The 14,747-nt window shown below is 60.6% G+C and overlaps 1 protein-coding gene and 1 long non-coding RNA gene across 5 annotated transcripts in view; one reads left to right on the forward strand and one right to left on the reverse strand.

The window, feature by feature from the left end:
- Positions 1 to 7,217, reverse strand: part of CAPN10 (calpain 10) — an 88,786-nt gene extending 81,569 nt beyond the window's left edge. For 2 of the 4 annotated variants that reach the window (XR_012376970.1, XM_073888809.1), the window contains exons 1-5: positions 6,388 to 6,965; positions 4,650 to 4,781; positions 3,258 to 3,454; positions 2,269 to 2,486; positions 515 to 656 (exon numbers count right to left, since the gene is read on the reverse strand). Coding sequence is in view for 3 of the 4 variants with exons in the window: in XM_073888809.1 (XP_073744910.1) it covers positions 515 to 656; positions 2,269 to 2,486; positions 3,258 to 3,454; positions 4,650 to 4,781; positions 6,388 to 6,570 (872 nt within the window). In the remaining variant the exon portion in view is untranslated. Of the gene's footprint in view, positions 1 to 514; positions 657 to 2,268; positions 2,487 to 3,257; positions 3,455 to 4,649; positions 4,782 to 6,387; positions 6,969 to 7,007 lie in introns of those variants that run through there. The other 2 variants (XM_025888600.2, XM_073888810.1) reach the window with 2 other exon arrangements.
- Positions 7,218 to 7,362: 145 nt separating this feature from the next.
- Positions 7,363 to 9,522, forward strand: LOC141371759 (uncharacterized). The gene is made up of 2 exons (XR_012376971.1): positions 7,363 to 8,487; positions 9,330 to 9,522. It is a non-coding gene; the product is annotated as an uncharacterized lncRNA (long non-coding RNA).
- Positions 9,523 to 14,747: the final 5,225 nt, after the last annotated feature.

Below are 14,747 nucleotides of genomic sequence, written 5' to 3' on the forward strand. Positions count from 1 at the left end.
GAGCGGGCCAAAGAAGGATGTGCCCGATCTCACACCGAGCTGCCGCTAGCCTCCTGCACTCAGGAGCAAAGGTCGGATCTGCTGACCAACTGCGGTCGGCCGAGGGGAGTGGACCCAGGGCCCTCATTCAATCCTGGTCCCTGGCGTCAGTAAAGGCCTTAAAGCTGAGCTGAGCACTGTGACTCGGGCATCCCACATGTCCCTGTCACCTGCAGCCTGATCGGGCATCCACCGTTCCATGGGCACCCTCAAGGAAGGAGCCCAGGGCCTAGGGCGGCCTCGGTCCCAGCACCAAGCACTAAACCAGCCTCCTGGGGCTGTCTGGGGCCAAACACAGGACCCGGGGGACCACAAGCAGGTGCCAAGGGGGCCTTGCGGGAGACCAACCGTGCACTGCGCTGACCAGCTACAAACGGGCACGCGCACGTCTGTGATGGCTCTCTGCTGCCATGCGGGGCCCCAGCCCTCTCCCCTCGATGACGGCAGCACAGCCCTGGCCCTCACCCATACTCACCCCTCTCTCCAGGGCCCCTGCCAGCAACGCCGGCCCCAGGGATTCTGAATGCACAGCAGCAGGATGCTCTGGCCAGCCCGCCCCTGGAGCTCTCGCAGATCTGACACAATGAAGGCATGGAACTCCCCCAGCTCCCTGGCACCTGGTGAGGAACAGCTTGGTTGCAGGCAGGAAGTCCCCAAACCATGCGGACGCACAGGTCTGTCTCCCTCCCCGTGGGATGCTCTAGCCCACCCGACTGTGGCCACAGCAACACCCAGATCCCCACAGACCACCGGGGCTCCTTTCCTGACCACTGTGGACAAGTGAGCTCAGAAGTGGCCTCAGCCAGTGCACAGCCACGGCAAAGGACCTGGGTGCGGACTGTGGCTCGGCTGCCAAGGGCCTGGCAGGTCCTTCCCTTCTCAGCACCTTGGTCCCTTGGTCCCTGCCTGGGTGGATGAGTGAAGACAGCCGGCTGGCCGATATGGCAGCGCAGGGTGCCTGGTGCTGGGCCGGTTCTCAAATGTGCGGCTATAAGCGTTGTCAGCAGCAGGTCTGGGACAGGCAGGAAGAGCAGTCTCCTCTAGGCAAGGCCAGCTGGTGCGGGGTGGGGGTGGGGCACGCACGGCCGGGGGCCGTGGGACCAAACACTGCTGGGGGGAAGACTGGAGGCCCCAGAGAGCAAACAACCCCACTTGCCAGAGCGCCCAGAGCCCTGGGTCAAACCATGCAGAAAGGGAGGAGCCAGATGGTGCCTGGAGCCCCATCTGCGGAAGCGGGGGGTGGGGGGTGGGGGCGGTCCAGAGAGAAGGAGAAACTTCTGGAATGCCTTTAAAAGCTTTATTTAGAATGGAGTTGTAGCCACCACTCTGGGTGTCTGCGCTGACACCTCTGTGGGATCCAGCTGCGCACCAGCAGCACCCCCTCCGCCTGGGGGTGTCGGCGAAGCCTGGAGCGCTAAGGATGAGCGCTCTCAGGTAGAGCTCGGACACCATGTCCCGCACAGTCTGCATGGCTGTCTGCGGGCTTCCCTCACCTCCCCAGCGTGGGGGCGGCCCCGACCCTCACCCAGGTCGGCAGCGCTCGCTGTCCACACGCACCCGTTTACCTCGGTGTCTGGGTTCTTGGGCCAAAAACCCCATTATGAAAATCATCCTAAATGTGAACGCTGTCAAACATGAAAATGTTCAGTAATGCCATCTGTAATGTGCGAAATTGCCCGGCATTCAGGGAAAGAGTAAGAAAACATGGCGGCTTCACTGACGGAATGAGACAGCAGTGGTCGGTGTGCTTGGTGCCCGAGAAAGTGCAATGTCATGTGCGGCACACACACCTGTTTGCGGAAAAGCCCCGAGGGCCACGGAAAAATAGTTCTGCGTGTGGGGTTTCTTCCTTTCAAGAAACTTCCTGTAACGAGCGCGGACATCACTCAAATGAAAACCTGAGTTTGATTTTGCCAGGCTGCCGGCCAGGCCGGAGATGCCGCCACCACCAGGTTCTCGAGTCTCCGGGTGGCGGCTGCCCTGGCAGAGGCTCCAGCCTCGCCCTACTCGTAAGTCGAGGAGAAAGAAGAAAAAAGTCAAGAGAAAAGGACCTTCCCTCCAGAGAAGGACAGGTGGCAGGGGAAGCTCACACACCAGACACCAGCTTTGAAAGACAGACGTATTGCTTTCCACTTAGTCCTCACGGGGCCCCGAGAACAAGCCCCTGTGTGGCTGTGGGGGCATCCGGGCGCGCAGGCCCGTTCCGCTGCCGTGTGCCTGCCGCCTTACCTGCTCTGGGGCTGAGCACCGAGCAGCTTATCAGACACCGGTCCTTGAGGCTGAGCAGCCGTCGGCAAGTCCTGTGCTCCGAGCCACCAGGCCTGTCCTGTTGGCTACTGGCTCTTGCCAAGTCCCGCAGGCTCCACCTTTCTGCCAGGCCCCCGGTGAGGTCCACCAGGGCATCCGCCACCTGCCCTGCCCACAGGTGCTCATAGGACCCATAGACCCTGGGGGGGCAACCACAGGGAGTGAGCCTCTGGCACTGGGGCATGGCGCCCTGCCTCTCTTCCATCCCCGCGTCTGCAACACCCCCAAATCACCTCACCCACCACTTCAATGGCTTCTCTTTACTCCTGCCTCGTCCTAAGTACAGACGTCATCTGACCCTCAAAGGCCAGAAAGCACAGCAGCCCAGCAACACCCTGCGGCCTCCAGTGTGGACACAAGCGTGCGGTGGCGAGGGGCGTGGGGCATGAGGCTGTGAACACCCACTCTTCTACTTCTCAAGCTCAAACCCCACCCTAGCCCTGGAACGGAGGCGCTCACAGCGACATCCCCGCAGGCACGGCTCACTCCCTTCGTACAAAGGCCTGCCTATCCATGCGGCCTCTCCCGGCAGCCTTATTGCTGCATTCTAAGACAGAAGTTTGCCCATCCAGACCCGGGGTGAGGGGCACAGCCTCAAGCAGCACTGAGACCTGGGTGGCTTCACCTCTCCCACGGCTTGCCGTGCTGAATGATGCCTTTGGGCCCGAGTTTGAAGCAAGGACGGGGAAAGAGGGAATGCGCTCTGGGAAGACGCACGCCACAGGCCACGTCTCAGAGTTTCTGTCTCTGGACAGGTCGGTCCCACCGCAGGCCTGGCTGCCAGGTCCCGGGGACTGAGGAGGGTGCTGCAGCCCAGGGAGAGTGGAGACGTGCTCCCCAGGGGCGGCCTCAGGCAGCTATGACTCCCCAGCCCACCCTGGCCCAGCCCCTCTAGCCTCTAGCACGCGTACTTGGCATAGACCTTCTCCAGTAAGGGAAGCCAGAACACATCCTCTCTCTGACACCGGGAGAAGCAGAGTCTCCCTGCAAGACAAGGCAGACGGTCATCTATGGTCACCTCCACCCAGCGTCCAAACTGCCAAACTCGACAGGTGAAGGAGCCGCGGTACGTGTGGTCATGCCAGCTCGGCTGTCCTGGAGGAAAGACCTACCACGCACAGGGAAAGGCAAAAGGAGAGCATGAGAGACAAGCTGCATGGTGCTTCCCACACGCCGTCACCAGAGCCGCTCCACGGTACCCTGCTGCCCTGCCAGGGGCCTGACTTTACTCCACAGCTGATGTCAGTGTTGGCACAAAACCCAACTGTCACACAGAAAACTAACAGCCTTTTTAGTAAGACGTTTTAGGACCACACTGAGGGAGCCAAGTGTCTCCAAAAGCTTAAAGCCAACCATGATGTCCTACTGTCCCAAGTAAGCACTCGACCCGAAACCAAAACAAACGTTGACTTTTACAGGCAATTCTTGACAGAGCTGGCTGCAGACGAGCCCCCAGCTGTGGGGGTGGGGGGGGTGCCTCAGGAGCTCCGCCAGCACCTGGACCCAGTGCATTTACTGCTGGCTTTGGAGTTAGGACCCAGAAAAAGACACATGTGGGCTTTGCACCTACACAGACTTGTCTGGTCCCGGCTCTGTCACTTACTAGCTACGAACATGGTAACAACGGTTTTAGTGTCCTCGTTTGCAAACGAGGGTCAAAGCCAGCAAGGTCTGTGAGAACGAAGGCCAGCAACTATGGTGTGCTTAGCGGGGCCTGCGGACATGGCAGTAGCTCGGAATGGGTCACACTGTCACTGCTGCTGCATTCATCAGTGACATCTAGCAGCGAGCCAAACGAAGCTGTGCACGCTGGACAAGCGCTCTGAGCAGGCGTTTTACACCTGTGCTATCTGCCTAGCATCAGAAACAGTTTTAATCACCCTTTGCCAATTTATATTCAAAACCTGTTTAAAAAAAAAACAACAACAACAAACCAACTAGCTAGGGAAACTTAATGCAAACCCACGGCATAGGACCCCTCCGCCGACCCTTCCTACTCTAGGCGGCTGTGCGCTCATCTTTGCATCCCAAACACACAGCTCTGTCTGCACAGAACCCAGGGCTTGGGAGGGCAGAGCAGGGCAGGAAGCCCCCGTGCTGGAGCCCTGGGGACAGGGGGACACAGTGCCCACGCCTCGGAGCTCCTATAGCCCGAGAGCAGAGCTCTCCCTTCCAGCCAGCTGTGCCAGGTGACCACAGCAGAGCCCACGGAGCAGGAGACTCAGCGGCCCTGCTTCCTGCTTCCTTCCTGTGCACAGCAGACAGGAAGTCAGCGGGAGAGCTGCCTGCCCCGCCACGGGTACCTGGTCCAGGAGGTGCCGGCTCTTCTGCAGGGCGGCGCAGGCACACAGGAACCAGCAGTCTCCCAGCAGTCCTTGCTTCACCTGCCCCTCCTGTGGGTTATCTGCGAACAGCCGGGGCGTGGCACAGATTTCCTGAAATAAAGAGTATCGTCCAGTTACATCCTGCTTGAAGCCTAGTCTCTAAAACTATGAAGACAGGATCTAGGTGACAGGTACCGGGGAGGAGCTCTTCTGGTCACCCACATTGCCTAAGAGGGGAGGGGAAGCAGCTGGCCTTTTGCAGCCCCGATCTGTCAGTCCCTCCTGGCTTTAGATCACTCCGTCCAGCTTAGGTCCTAGGGTCCCTCTCTCTGTCCACCTTCCTAAAGTGGCAAAACCCCAACTCTAGATGAATCTCACCATCCCCCTTCTCGAAACAGCCAACTTGCCCTAGAAAATGATATCACTTTAAACTCCTAACAGCAAATCTCAGACAGATCCTCCATACTGCTGGAATCCGGCTGAAGTTCCCAAAACCCAGACTACTTTATACCTTACCTTCCCCTTTCCCCCCCTCTTCACACTTCCACGCTCCTGCCCTTGCCCATGCCCCCTGAGCTGATGACCCTGCCAGAAGCTTCCTCAGAAGCAACCTCCACCTGACCCCCTCTCCTGCCTTTAGAGCCAGGGTTCTTCCCATGACCCCCGCCTCCTCCGCCCCTGCAGGGAGAATTCCAGCAGCATAGGGCAGAGAGAACCCCCATCTTCTCTAAGATACTGTCCCCCCTGCATTATCTCCCCTTGAGTCTTCCCTTCTCTGGCAGACTTCTTGAAAATGCTGCCTTCCTTCCTTCCTTCCTCCTGCTCACGCAGCACAGGCCCCTTTAGCCTCTGGGCCAGTCACCTCCATGTTGCCAAATCCAACGGCCTCTCTCTGTTCTCGTCTTCCCTGACGCTTGGCAGCATCAGAACAGTGGCTGTCCCCTGCACTCCCCCACAGTCCCCTCTTGGCTCCCATGGTTCCACATGTTCCTGGCCGTCCTTTCACCTTGCCACCTGCTGCTTCTCCAGGCCACCTGCCAGGGAACCTGCTTGAACCCGCTGGGAAATGTCAGGGTCCCTCAAGGGTCAGTTCCAAGCCTTCTCTTCTTCTTCAGACCCACTTTCTCCTGAGATACTGTTCGGCGCCCTCGGCCCTGTCGTGGTCCCCGTTCCCTGATGTCGGGGTCCTGTAGCCCAGAACTTCCTGAGCACCTGACTCTCATGCCCACCTGCCCGTGGACAGCTCTGCTCACACCTGTGAGAGCAAAACGCCACACAAGAGTTCCATCCCTAGCTGTCCCCCACCTCCCAGTGTCCCCCAGCACATCAAACAGGACCACCATCTACCCCGGTGCTCAGGCTAAAAATCTCAAAGTTGTTCTTGATCCTTACTTTACCCTCACCCTCTACTTCCAATCGGTTACTAAAACTTATTCATCCCCCTCCAAATTAATTCTCTAATCCATCCACTCCAAAGGCCCATCCTAAAGGTTGCCATACTACCCTGACCCTCTTTACCTTTCTCTAGGACCACTGCATTCCTGCTCTGTCAATCCACTTCCCAGCCAGCAGAAAAAGTGAGCTTCTTAAAACACAAACCCACTCGAATTGCTCCTCTACTAAAACCCTCTATAATGGCCTCCCACTGTGCCTAAAATGCATTTTTAACTCCAATTCCACTGGCATGACCTAGAAGACTTCATGCTTTGGCCCTTGCCTCCTTCCACGCCAAACTGGCACTTTCCGTGCTGCCCAAACACCTCTGTGGCCAGAGCCAGGGTGCTCCGAGGACTGGTGACCATGCAGAGGTCTCCATTGAGACTGTGTACTTGCAGGCAAGGGAGGGCCGTTCCTGAGAAGTCTTACTCAGCAGAGAAGCCATTTCTAAAGATACCAACATAGCACTAGGCCAGAGCGTCCCTTTAAATTGCCGCCTTCAAGCGTTCGCATGTGAAAATGCAGGCGCACGCAGTCCAAACAGCTTTGCCCTTCCAGAAGCTCACGAGCACGGCCGATCCCGGCAAACACAAGAAACAGAGCAGGACCGCCTGTGGCCAGGAGGGCCACGCAGTCCAGAAGCTCGGTCCGGAGAGACGCCCGTCGGGGCAGAAGAGGGGCAGGGCCGGCGTCTGCTGGACCGGACGTCTCGCCCTGCCCCGAACCGCCTTCGGAACCGCGCTCTCGAGGGCGCGGGCCAGGAGCTCCGCGGTGGCTCCCTCCCGAGGGACCCCCCGCTCCCGAGGGCTGCAGCGGCACCCCGCCGGAGGCAGCGCGCGGGGCGCCTAGCCGAGGTTCGGGGCCCGACCCGAGGTTCGAGACCCGCGCCAACAGCCCCACCTGGGGCCGCCTCCATGTGATGTCTTCGCGGAACTGCGCCAGTGGCGTGGAGAAGCTGGAGAACAGCGAGGAGTCCGAGGCGGGGAAGTCGGCGTCCCGGAAGAGCTCCCTGACCGGCGCCCGCATCCTGGGCGCCCCGGGCTCCCATGGGCTGCCCGCGTCCCCGGCGCCGAGCGCGGCCCCGGAAGGCAGGCGAGTTCACCGCAGGTCCCGCGCGCGCCCGCTCGGTCGCCGCGGTAACCGCCGGGCCACGTGACGCAGCGGCCCAATCGCACTCGAGCTGAGGCCGTCCGCGTCGCCCTCAGGGGGCGTGGCTCCCGAGCTCCGCTCTCGCGAGGCCGCGCCGTCGCCCCGGCTTCTCTTCTCTTTCCGGGGCGGGGTCTGGGGAACTGACTCTTCAGCGACTGATCCCCGGCGCTCCGACGGGCATCGTGTCCTCGTGCCGGTGCAGCGTGGGCCGGGGCGTCGGGACCGCTTGGACTCGCGGGCTCTTGGGGCTGCAGGGACCTGAGAGGCCTCGTCGGCCGAGGTCGGGCCGCGGACTACAGGTCCCAGCATGCAGCGCCGCCTCCCAGAAAGCCCCGCTCCTCCCGGCGGCGGCGGCGGCGGCGGCGGCGGGCGGCGGCGGCGGGCCGCGGCGGTGGCCTAGGGCTGGGCTCCCGGCAGGAGCCGGCCGCGGGGAGGGCCTGCCGGGCCTGGGACGTCGTCTCGAGACCACTTGGGGTCAGACGCGCTGGGTCCTTAGCGGGGCAGGGGACGAGGCTGCAGCAGATGGCCGGGCATATGGTCCTGGTGGGCTGGACAGTGAGTGACCTGCTGGAAGTGCGCTCATAGCTGCGGGCAGGCGATGGCAGGGATTTCGGGACCTGCCTAAGTATTCACCCTTGCTGCAGGAGCCGGTACTTCTCCCTTCCTGGGGAGCACGGAAGACAGTCAGCCGGAGGCTTGTTGTCTGCCTGCCGCCCCCCGAAGCCCGCTTCAGTGGGACCGGAGCCTTCACGGAGGGTCGGGCAGGAGGGGAGAAGCGGCCTCAGCCCTTCTCGTGGCAGCTCTCCGCCACTGCTAGGATTACTCAGATCTTGCGTTCCTGGCTGTTTTTACGCAGCCCCCGGATGGGAAGGGTAGTCCGATCCAAGCCCCTCTGCGATGGCTCCGACAAGTCCCTCCTGCCAGGGGAGAGAACCGGTCCTGGAGTCCCTGCCCCAGGTGCCTGTGACGGCTGCAGCTCCTCCCTCTGAGGGTGTCCCACTGTGTGAGCCCCACCCACCAGGCTGTTTGGGGGCCCAGGACACTGTTGAGGTTCTAGACAACAACTAGGTATCTCAGCAGCGGTCTCTGGGGTGCTAGGACGTCGTGGCATTCCTGTGTCGGTAGCTCTCCCGGAAGATGCTGATGACTCCTTGGGAAGCTGGCGGCTGCACTGTAGCTGAAGGGAATCCGGAAAGGCCTGGGCTCTGCTTCACGTCGGGCTCCTGAGGGAGTAAGTGACAAGCTTCCTACCTGGCCTGGGCTGCTGGACTGTTCTCCCCAGGTAGCACACTGGGGTGCTTAGCAGCAGCACTGAGGCCAGCCGAGGATCTGTGCCACTCACCCAGGCTTCCAGAGTCTGGAGAGCAGGCAGCTTCCTGCGGACATGTACGACACACATCTGACCATTTCCTTTCCCGAGCCTGTGGGTGTTAACGGGGTCTATGGATTCCGAACCCTGCCTGCTCCCCTCAAGCCCCCCAGGTTATCACTACTCGAGGTTTTGTGCTCCGTGACTTTGCTCACACTTGTGCCCGGGTGACTCCCTGTTGTTTTTCAAGGGATGTTCTCTGACTTCACAGCTGGGGCTGGGGGTTGTCTCTTCTGAACCCCCACATCTCTTCCCTGTTCAGTAGGCAGTAACCCTGCATTCTCATGGGGACACAGAGATTAGAAACTAGTGTCCTGCCCAGACATCACCCAGAGTAGGAGAGGGCAGAGTGGAGGTGCCCCAGGTGAAGGGACAGGCAGCAACAGCTGGGCCGTGGCTGCAGCCCTGGGTTGGCAGACTGCCTCGTGCCATTTGGATCCGGCACGTAGCTGTCCCTGCCTCACCAGCAAGAACCTGATTTAGTTGGTGCCACTGAAGTCAGCTGGGGAGTCTGGACCTCTCCCTAGCTCAGGGTCAGAAGTTTTAGAGAGGAGCATGTGCCCCAGCTCAGGGCAACAGGAAACAGTCCTCCGGGGGGCTGTGGGGGCGTTTCCCACAATCTACCCAGGGCACGTGATGGTGCCTTGGCTGCTGGTGTGTGGAGGTGTGGTAATGGAAACTGCTGAGTCAGCTTGTGACTGCAGGGGGATGAGCCAGAAGACAAAGGCCCGCACACGGAGACTCCAGAGCAGAAAGATGAAGAGCCCGATGGCGTCGCCGAGCCCCTGAGCTTGTGGGTCCTAGGATCGTCCACCTTGGGATTTCTGGTCATAGATTGTAAATACAGTTTTACAGTTGGAGTAAATTTTGAGTTGAATCTTTTGTTTAAGCACCACAGACATTGTGCAGAGATCTGTATTCATTGTCTACCGCTGTGTATCAAGTTACCCCAAAATTTAGAGGCTTAGAAGGATATTTATTGTGTCATAGTTTCTGCGGGTTAGGAATGTGGCAGCAGGTGGGTGGTTCTGGCTGAGGGTCTCAGGGGATGGCAGTCACAGTGTCGGCCAGAACTGAATCAGCTGCCGATTGACTGGCTGGAGCGGGAGACTGCAGCTCCTTGTCATGTGGACCTTCGTGAAGCTGCTTGAGTGTTCTCACCCCGTGGTGGCTGGTTTCTCCTGGAGCAAGCCATCAGAGGGGAAGGGACGGCAGAAGCTGCAGGGTGTTTTTTATTTTCTAAAGATTTTATTTATTTGCTTGAGAGAGAGCACACGAGCGAGAGAGCACAAGCAGGGGGAGCGGCAGCCGGAGAGGGAGAAGCAGACTCCCTGCCGAGCAGGGAGCCCAATGCGGGGCTCGATTCCAGGACCCTGGGATCATGACCTGAGCTGAAGGCAGACGCTTAACCGACTGAGCCACCCAGGCTTCCCTGCAGGATGTTTTATGACCCGCCTCGGGTGTCCTCCCATCGTTTCTGCCACGTTCCCTTCACTGGGAGCAAGTCCCCCCAGTGCAGCCCACACTCAGGGAGAGAGCATCGGAGAAGCTGTGCACACGTGTTAAGGCCCCCATAGGTCCTGAGGGATGGGCTGGGAGGGTGACCTGTGCAGGGACCAGATGAGTGGTGTGGGAGCCTGGGGAGGGTGGTGAGGGGGGCAGCCCAGGGCTCTCACTTGAAGGGATCACGCACTGTGCGGTGGGTTCGGAAGGTCTTTGAGGCCAGGGCGGGAGAGTGAGCCCAGGGGCCTAGGTTTTGAACCAGCGAAGGAGAACGAGATTTAGTTTCTTTGAAGGTGCTTGGTGACTAGTCACGTGAATCAGAAAGAGGGAGGGTGCTGCAGGATGGGGGTGCCAAGTGAGGCAGCCCGGGGGCCCTGCGGAATTGGAAGAAGGACTGGCTTTGTGCCCCGTCAGTTTAGGAAGCTCATGGGACTCCTCACAAAAGAACAGCCTTTGTTCAGGGACATGCCTTGACTCGGACTAGGGGCAGGCGTTCTCTCCGTCACGTGGCCGGGTCTGAATCACAGAGCAGTCTCTGGCCCACAAAACCATGCAGGCCCTGGGTCTCACCCCCAGAGGCCAGAGAGGGGCCCAATGTTCTGGTCCTGTGGGCAACAGGGTACCTGTTCCTCTGGGCAAGGCCTTCTCTCTGGGAGTCTCCAAATGAGGGAAGGGTACAGGTGCAAAGCCCCCCAGCTTAGCCAGGCCCGCAGCCTGCAGGTGCAGCCTCCACCGTGCCCATCCCAGAGCTAAATCTGCCGTCAGAACACAGGGATGGCAGGAACCCGGGTGGCCACCCCAGCAGGTCCAGGAGGTGTCTGGAGCCGCAGCCCAGGGGCCCAGAGCCTGGACCACTCTAAAGCCACCTGCGCAAGGATTCTCCTGGCTGCTTTTGGCGTCTGTGTCAACCACAAACCCCGTGGTATAGAGGACCCAGGGTGATCGTGACGATTAAGTGAGAAAGAATGCAAAGTGTATGGCTGGCCTTGGCCGGGGGGGTGGGGGGGAGGGCAGGGGCGGGGAATGGTCAGTGAGGGCCACCGTCCTGGGCCGTGGGGGGTGGTCAGTGAGAACACGGACTGCTTCTCTGGAATCATTTGGGATGGAGTGGGAGTTGGGTCCTAGAAGCTTGGCTCTCCCGTTCCCCGGCTGGACGTTTCGAGCTGAAGGAATTCCCAGGCAGGGCTGGAATAGGGCCATTTCTGCCGTGTTTGCATCCACCCGTAAGGGCTCGAAGGGTCGAACTCATTTGAACACCCATCCCAAAGGCAGGTTTCCCTGTCCCATATTAGGACAAGGAGCCTGAGCTTCAAAGGGAGGAGGTGGTGGGCCAGGTGAGCACCGCTGTGGGGAGGACACCGCCAGTGCCCAAGCCAGGTGGACCTGAGCAAAGTTCACTTTGCTCACTGTGACAGAGGAATGGCTTCTTTTCGGTGGTGGTGTAGGTTAATATTTTTTAAAAATAAAAATAATACGAGCTCCTAATAGGAATTTTCCCCCTAACTCTTTCTCTGGAGGGGTTCTAAGGGTCATGCGTTTCGTGTTGTCATGAGCACAGCGTAGATCATCTCTCTTGACTCCAGTGCCCTGATCTGGGGCCCCTGCTCTCCCAGGCTCTGGGCGGGTGGCGGTGTACCAAGAAAGTGGGGGGGAGGGGCGGGGCACGGCTGACAGCTGACATTAGATTTCTCTCGGCAGAAGGACAGTCTGTGCTGGGTGTGGGAGGTACGTGGGAGCCGGAGAGTGGTGGGGAGCAGAGGGGAGGCTGGGGTCCGGGGACGCAGCTGTGGAAGGAAGGGCGAGCCGAGGGCAGAGTGAGGGCACCTCGATTCATGTGAATGGTGTGTGGCTTTATCTGTCTCTCCGTGACCACCTGGTCTTGAGGAAATTCTGCTACTTCACATTTCCTGTGTACTTACTCTTTAGACTCCTTTGCTAACTCTAGAACATTCTTTGTCCCGTATTCCAGCCCATGAATCCTCTCTGCATTGTGACCTTTCTACCAAGTGTTCTTTTTTTTTGGGGGGGGGGCGTTTTTTTTTTTTGTTGTTGGCTCTTTAAACAGTTTCTTCACCACCTCCGCGTGGTTCTTTTCTGTGTCCCAGTGTCCTGCAAGTGCTGACCCCCTCTTTTTTGGCATTTTTCCGCCCCCCCCCCCCCATGGCCGAGGCTTTCCTTCGCGTTGTGACGTCGTCCTCTGACCATCTGCTTGCTGTTCCCTCGGGTGTAAGTTTGGTCTGGCGGGTGCTGACCCTCTCCCCGGGGGGCCGGGCCAAGCCTTATCTTTAGACCTGAAGTTCTGCCCCAGGCACCCGGCCTTAGGGGAGGGACCTAGCCCCAGTGAGTCCCTGAGAGAGTGGGGACCACTCCTGGGGCGGGCTGGACTGCACAGGACGTGGCCTGAGGGACCCTAGGGCCAGAGAGGCTCCCGGCACATGGGGCACCGCATGCAAGCCCGCGGCCTCCCTCCTTCCTCCCTTGGCTGTCAGCTCTCCTCCTGGCCACGAGAGAGCCGCTGCTCGAGGCCCCCGCTGTCCCCCTTCTGGGCGTCATGCCCCTGGCTCCTTCGACACCGCTCTCCTACCTGCTCGGCTGCTCCCTTCTCTGTCCCGAAAATGCAGCTGTTTCCCAGCGTTCGGCCCTCAGCCCTGCGGGGGTCACTACTGCCACTTGCCACCCCCCTTCCCTGCACATGGTGGGAGGGGCCCGTGCGAGCCCCTCCTCAGCTCTCGCTCATCTCTGGCAAGGTGTCTGGAATGTTCCGGATGTCCTCTGCTTCGTCAGCACGGGTGGCCCCTGAGGAACCACAGAGATGGAAAGCCTGCCCCACCGCCAGCCTGTAGCACAAATGAGAAACACCCCTTGTTGAAAACGCTGGCATTGCAGAGGGTTTGTTGCTGGAGCGCGACTTAGCCCGCGGCCGAGAAGCCGGCCCCAAGGAGGGTGCCCCTCGATCAGAACACAGGGCTCGTGTGCCGTGGCGCGGGGGCGGCCGGGGCCGTGACTGGGAGCCGGAACATTGACAAGCTGTTGTGAGGCGGTGGCGTGACACGGTCAAGGCCAGCCCTGGTGACTCACGGGGCAGACAGTGTGTGAGGCGCTCGCAGGTCTGGCGGGAGCAGCCGCAGCGTGTGTGGGGCACGGGCAGCATGGAGCAAGACTAGGGGGCGGGTGGCAGGGGCTGGGCCACGACAGTACCCCTGGCTTTCAGGCTGCAGGGAAGGGGAGTGTCGAGAGGCCAGGAACGCTGGGCCTCATGGGGCTGGGAGCACGGCCGCTCGCCCCGGAGGGTAGCTCAGGGCTAGGACGGACCGTGACAAGGACAGTGTCAAGGATATGGGCGCCACCCCCCAGTTGTGACGGCTGGGAGCTGCTGCTGCAAAGTCGGGAGAGAGCACGTGGGCACAGCTGGGCAGGCGGGGAGCCAAGCGCACCTAGCGGGGCCCCAGGAAGGTGCCATGGCCGTGGAGCCACGGGCAAGTCCGTTTCTGAGAGTCCAATTGCCAAAGAGACCAAGAGCCCGGGACTAAAAAGCGTGGGACAAGAGACTTGCAAACAACCTTCCCTCTTGCAGGGGGGAGGCTGAGAAGGAAGCGCAGCCCCACGGAGGGCTTCTTGGTTGACACCTGCTTCAGGAAGAGAATGGACCTTCCCGAGGGCGGAGCCGGGGGCCACAGAGAGCCTGGGACCGGGCCCCCACTCGCAGGACTGGGTCCCTCGCAGGGTGCTAGGATCGCTCTGGGGCTGCCGGGTGCTCCCCCTTCTGTGGGGATGTTGCAGTGGTCCCGTCCCTGTCCCCCGCAGGGCAGGTGACTGGCCTTCCAGTTCACAAGTTTCTGGGTTGAGTGGGCCCCCCTTAGCCCTCGTGCACATCCCCACGTCCCGGGAGACCACCGAGATGCTGGCTGTGGGCTGCACCATGACTGTGGCGGGGGAGGACCGGGCCATCTTCTGGGGCTGGGGGGTGTCTAGAGTGCAGAAGAGTTGATGGGATATTGGTGACCTGGCGGCTGGGCGTGGCGGTGCTGGGGTTGCGGGCCCACCATTTCCAGTCCTCCCACATCCCGGCCCCCTGCGTAGAGCGGGGCTCTGTGCCTGGGACTGGCCAGTGGCACGGCCCCGTCAGGCTGAGCCCATGGGTGACCCTGAGCAGAGCCTGGACTCGGCCTTCGGTCTCAGTGGCTTCCTCAGTCCCACGGCCCACTGCTTAGTCAGTCAGCCTTCGTGGTGGCCGCCCAAGTGGGAGTGTCCGCCTCATTCCCCCTTCTGGGCCGCACCTGCACCTGTAGCTCCTGCGGCCCTTTGCCTTGGTTACCCAAGACCAACTCGCCCCCACCACGCACCCCTGCCTTTACTCCAGGTTGGGATGGGGGCCACTGCTGAGAAAGGCCCAGAGCTGGGGTGGTGACAAGTGGCCTCCTTTGCTTCGGTGTTTGAGGGTCAGCGCGGAGGGAGCAGAGACCTGGCCCAGGGCCCCGAGAGCGTGGGGGTTTGGGGGGCTGCTGCAGGTCCTCAGAAGCCTGGGCTGCAGGGCAGGATCTGGGGCCTCTGAGGGCAGAGGAAGACCCTTCAGCCCCCTCAGCCTCCCCTGTCAGAGGACAGACCATGCGCAGCTCCGG

The sequence above is a fragment of the Callorhinus ursinus genome, unplaced genomic scaffold (assembly GCF_003265705.2).
Source record: "Callorhinus ursinus isolate GAN/ISIS: 27379988/994484 unplaced genomic scaffold, GSC_fseal_2.0 scaffold96, whole genome shotgun sequence".
NCBI lineage: Eukaryota > Metazoa > Chordata > Mammalia > Carnivora > Otariidae > Callorhinus > Callorhinus ursinus.